General features: G+C 25.1%; 1 protein-coding gene across 4 annotated transcripts in view; it reads right to left on the reverse strand.

Annotated features, from left to right (window-relative positions):
- Positions 1-4,424, reverse strand: part of LOC107446277 (uncharacterized) — a 32,350-nt gene extending 27,926 nt beyond the window's left edge. For 2 of the 4 annotated variants that reach the window (XM_071187403.2, XM_016060903.3), the window contains exon 1: positions 4,207-4,423. In XM_071187403.2, coding sequence (XP_071043504.1) covers positions 4,207-4,341 — 135 coding nt within the window. In that variant the 5' untranslated portion in view covers positions 4,342-4,423. Of the gene's footprint in view, positions 1-4,206 lie in introns of all 4 variants that reach the window. The other 2 variants (XM_016060895.3, XM_016060888.3) reach the window with 1 other exon arrangement.
- Positions 4,425-6,000: the final 1,576 nt, after the last annotated feature.

Below are 6,000 nucleotides of genomic sequence, written 5' to 3' on the forward strand. Positions count from 1 at the left end.
CTAAGTAGATAATGTACTTTTTAGAAGAAAGTTCAAAACTAGAAAGGATTTTCCACAGATTTAATTTTGTTCCTGATAACTTTCTTGTTTTGAATTTTTTATTTTGAAAAAGTACAAAAACTATTTTGAAAATTGCTTGAAACTTTTCACATTTTTAAGATATTGAAATCAGATTTTTTCCATTAGTTGCCAAATACGATTAGCTACAAAATTATGAAAAGATAATTTTAAATTTCTCTGACAATGCGCAGTACAAAACTACTTTAAATATTCATATTTTGAGCTTTTATTAACATATTTTTTTCAAATTTTAAAACAATAATTTTGTAATTAATTTTAAATTGCTTTAAAAATTTTGCTTAATTTTTCTGAATATTTCCACAATTATAGCAAAAAAAAAATGAGACAAAAAAATTAGTTTTTTTATAAAAATGTTCATATCTGTATCAAGCTAGATTAACGAAATTTTATGCAGTCATTGCAAATAAAAATCAAAGTAATGGATGCAAGTTACAAATTTATTGCTTGATTTTCTGGAAAAGGTTGTTCAAAAAATACTTATATTCTTTCGTAATTTATTGTCGGTCTCTCAAATCACTAAAAGCTTTAGATATTATTGCAAAGTTGGAAAATTCACAAGAGCTTCCACATTTACAAAATAGCCTTTGAAGTATTTCTTGAGAAATTCAAAAAAAAAAATCAAAAACTGAGAGTATCAGTTCCACTATTGTTGGGTAGTAGTAGAGAAAGGCGAATGTAGCAAACATCAAACAGATATAAAATGGTTTTGTAGCACAAAAATAAATATTTACACTCCTACACTTGTATATTCTATTATTAACAAAAATTAGAATTTCAGAGAAAGTTACAACTTTTATGTGAAGAAAACTGCCTAGTTTCTTAGTGATAAAGAAAAGGAAATATATATTTGAGAAAAAATTTATTTTGTAATGTTTAGTAAATCAAAAAGTTTGATGTTCTTTTTTTTCATTATTAGGGAATTAAAGTTTTCATTCAAAATTAGAAACATATATAATGTAATGATTTGATTCAGCAATAGTAGCTTTATATTAAAATGCTAAAAAAATTCGTTATATATGTCTTAGATAAATAGTCTTAGTGCAATAGAAATTACTGAAATTTACGGTACGAAAATTTTGATTCGCTATATTTTAGTCAACAATAGCAATAGTAATAAAAAAGGAAGAATGTAATATACATTAATAATAAACTCACCGAGCTTTATTTATGTTCTCAAATTATTTAAGGTTTGATATTAAAAAAATAAATAAACAATATTTTTTTTTACAGTCCAAAAACTTTCAAATAAATTTTCTATAAAATGTTCATTACTTAAAATATATATTTATTCACTTTGCATTTATAAAATTCTTGTTTAATGTAATTTGTGAATAATAATGTAATTTTTGAATAATTCAGAAATTTATTATTAACAATTTAATAGTAAATAAATTTCTTTTATAAAGGTATCTTTCACTAAAAAAAATCTTAATTTTTTTACCTCTTTACTACTTAGTGATTCAAATGAAAATAAGCAGTTAGAAATCAAAAGAATAAAAACATATTGAGGCATCACACTTAATTGAGTGGTTTTCAGACCTTATTTATGTGTGAATTATATGACATCTTTATTTACATGATAAATCTTAAAAAAGTTTTGTTATTTTGTCATGTTAAGGTGAAATTGATTTATAGATGAAAAGAATATTAGCAGGAGCTGACCAGAATATTAGCACTCAAGGTATATGCATACCTTCGGAGGTAAATTTTTTTATATTTAGTTAAGAATTTCTCAGATATGTGCATGCATTATAAATTGGACAGGACTGGGAAATTGAAAGAAGAAAAAAAACACATTATTTTGTTCTAAATTATTATTTTTTAATAAAATTTGTTCAATAATGTTTGTAAAACATAAACTATAAAAGACACTACACATTAGGCATACACTGTTAAAGTTTTCATTCTGAAATTATGAGGAAAGAACAGACAGCAGTCTGTCCATCCAATTAACCATAAAGTTTATGGCAAAGAACATTTTTTACCTTTACGGTTTTGAAATCATTTACAACTGATATGGTTAAAAAACCATGGATACAAAACTACATGGTATTTTAATTATTTACAATTAGCATGGTTTCAGAGCCGTAAAAAAGGAATTTAACTGGATATTGGAGATAGTTTAGCAACTTTATGGTGCCACCATCTTTGCATGAATGAGAGTACAGTATTCTAATAGCTCAGGATCACAAATTGGGAAATTCATGATACTGGATACTGTTTCCAGTACCCTGCACTCCCCAATTCTGTGTTGAAGGGAATGGAGGAAAATATTGTATTATCAACGCTGGGACTCGAACCCCCGTTCTTAGAACAAAAGATTGACAGATTTTCTTTCTCGTCTATAATATGTACCCATCTAAAGGAACTTATTATCTTCATTAGGTGGGCCTAGTTGATGCAATAAAATTCTGTTTGTTTTATCGTATTAGGTGAAAGCAGTTAATAAGCAGGTTTTCTAACAGTGAATACCATCTTATTTTTGGTTATTTGAAAGTTATGTTTAAATATGGTAAAATAACAATTGAATAAATTATTATTTAATCATTTTTCCGAGAAATTTGTAACAATTTAATATTAGTTATAAATTAATTAACAGTTAATATCGCAAGGCATATGGCAAAAATGATAAGAAACAATGCAAGTATTTTTTTTTTCAAAATTTGACAGTAAAATAAAAAAATAATATTTTGAATATTTAGTGCTTAGTTTATTTACAAGACATATTTGTTAAGATCATTTATACAAAATGGGAAAAATTGATTTTAAGTTAATGCATTTAGAAAAAAAAAGGAAATTACGAAAAAATACGTTTTGAGACTGAACTGACATGTAGATAAATATCCCCCCCTTTTAAATCACATTTATTTGAGATACGAACAAAATTGAGATGATTTTAAAAAATAAATGCAAATATCTGAAGTTTGATGGTCAATAAAGATTTGTTTCAAAGTTGCCTTTGGAGATGTTTTAACTTAAACTCACGTTGATCTTTTTTATTAATGCAGGTTTTGTTTTCTTTCAGCATTGGCAATTTTGAAGATTAAATATTTTCTTAATGAAAGAAAGATGTTCAAAATGAGTAGTTTATACTAAAAGAATCACAATAGTTCAAAAATATTTTTCCTAGTATTTTTTGCCAATTGTGACATAGTTGATTAAGTTAGCAGTTTTGCAAAAACTTTACCATTTTTCGATTTTTTAATGGTTGTTAAAAAATCGAAATAATGCTTGATTGAATGTTTGTTTCAGTTGTTATATGTCAAAATTAAGTTACAAATCAAGACATCTTAAAATAAAGTTTTTTAAAAAACTTATTCAATCTGATAAAAAATGTATAAACAAGGAAAAGGTCATGCGTTTAATGTTATTGTTGCAAGTTTACTTTATGTATATGATAAAATGTCCCTTTGTTAAAAAAAAAACCTGTTTACTAAATATTTAAAAAATCTATATTCTAAAGCATCAGCATATATAAAGACTATGTGTACAGTCTAGAAAAAGGAATAGATTTCAGTCCTTTAAAAAATATTCAAATGGTGATGGTCTGAAAGGTTAAATTGTCGCAACAGGCAAAGTTTTTCTATAATCTCTAATATATTGCCTATAATCTCTAATCATATTCTTGAATAGTTTAAATACATGACAAAAAATCATAAATAACATTGGCAAATTAGTATTTGAATTAATACTAAAAATTGCAGAGGTTGTGCCTGCTCTTAGCAATCACCTAAGAGTTTCCATTAAAAAAAAATGGTTTATATACTAAAGAATGAAATATATAAAAGAACTTACATTTTCTGAATGAATTATTTAAACTTAATTATTTCAAACATTTAAATTATTTAAAAAAAATGTTGAAATGGTGTTTGTAAAAAGTTAAATTATCATAATAGTTATTTATTTGCAAGCAATGCATACCCTCGACTTATTGCCTATAATCTGTAGTCATATTATTGAATAATATAAATAGAGGCTAAAAGAAGCCTCAATACTAATAATACTATTCACATGTTATCATTTAAATTGTGTCTGCTCTTTGCATTGTGTCTGTTCTTTACAATCAACTAAGATAGTTTCTTGAAAGAAAACGGTTTATATCGTAGAGAATATTAAAGAACTTACATTTTGTGAATGCAGAAGATAGTTTAGTTCTGTTGTGTTATTTCTCCATTTAAGTTGTTCTCTGTCCGAATCAGGACATAACTCATGGGAAGTAATTCCTCTGCCAAAGGTTAGAACAATAACTAAAAACAACATGATGATGTCTCTGTGTGTGATCAAAGGAAGAAATGGAGGACGGCAGCATCCCTTTCTGCATCGATCGATACATCACCGCCCTCTGCCATTCTCCACTATCTTAAAATATTAATAAGGCATACGATTTTTATTTTCACAATTTTTATTGCGAACAATTAAATTTTCAATTTGCATATTTTTTATAGAAATCACTATTTTTATATTCAGAATTTTTGTGGAGAACAATTAAATTTTTATTTTGCATATTTTTTTCATTGGAGTTTCGATTTTTATTTTCACAATTTGCGTAGCAAAAAAATTAAGTTTTCAAATTGCATATTTTTTTTTTAAATTTAAGTCTCAAAAAACCTCGAGTGATGAAACAATATTTTTGAGAATCAAGTAAAAAAAAAACTAACTTGAACTAACTTTTTGTACTTGAGAATCAAGTACAAAAACTAAATGAAATCATTCGCAACAAAAATTGAGAAAATATTTTCCCGCTTTTTGTTGCGAACAATTATATTTTCAATTTGTTCTGTTTGCATGTTTTATTAGAGTCTCGTAAAAATCTTAAAAAAGAAAAACAATATTTTTGAGAGTTTAATGAGAAAATAGCATTATATTTAACTTTTTCTTTATTTTTTCGACGAAATTCAATAAAAAAAAATTTTAAAATTTAAAAAAAGGTAGATTTGTTCGCTACAAAAATTGTGAAAGTATTCTCACAATTTTTAATGCGAATAATTAGATTTTCGATATCAATTTTTTTCCTTTTTTGTTTGTTAAGTCTCGCAAAAACCTTAAAAAGGAAAAACAACATTTTTGAAATTCTAATAACATAATATTATATTTAATTAAGTTTTTCTTAATTTTTGGATGAAATCTAATGAAAAAAAATTGTTACAGCTGAAAAAAATTTAATTGCTGTCCACAAAATTGTGAAAGTATTTTCAAAATTTTTGTTGCGAGCGAGTAAACTTTCAATTCGAAAATTTTTTTATTAAAGTCTCCCAACAAACTTAAAATAGGAAAACAATGTTTTAGAGTATCTAAAATTTTATAAAAGCGTTATTTGATAGATTTTTCTAAACATTTTTGAGGGAATTTAATGAAAAACTATTTGTAACAAGGAAGAGGAAACATAATTTTTAATTTACGTTTGATGTGTTAAAGTCGAACAAATCGCACGAAATGGAAACAGTTTTAAATAAAAAAGGGATCAAAATAGCTTAATATAAGTGGGCATTTCCTTAGAAAAGCTTCAATTTGACACGAAAAAAGTTTTGGTGCACATGCTTCCGTTTTTTTTTTTTTTTTTTTATGAAATAAATCTACATGTAATATTACGTAAGTATATTCGCACAAATATGGATGGACAATCCTTGACATAAAAATTTTTAAAAAAATTAGATTAAATAATAGTTTGAAAGCTAGTCAGTTTCAATTTTAGTGCAAAAAAAATTTTGGAACACATGCTTCAATTTCTTTAAGAAGTCTTATTATAAAATCAAGTACGTTTGTTTTACCCTTTTGACGCAAAATTTTTATTCCTATTTTTCATACTTTTTTCTTTATTTTGCATTAACTTAGGTCACAATAAGTTAAAAATATTTTATTTACCAATTTAATTTATGGTTATAAAATACAGCAAGAAGCACAGGTGTTTTTTGTTTTGTT

This window comes from Parasteatoda tepidariorum, chromosome 11 (assembly GCF_982258835.1).
Source record: "Parasteatoda tepidariorum strain Cologne lab strain chromosome 11, Ptep-v5.0, whole genome shotgun sequence".
Taxonomy (NCBI): Eukaryota; Metazoa; Arthropoda; class Arachnida; order Araneae; family Theridiidae; genus Parasteatoda; species Parasteatoda tepidariorum.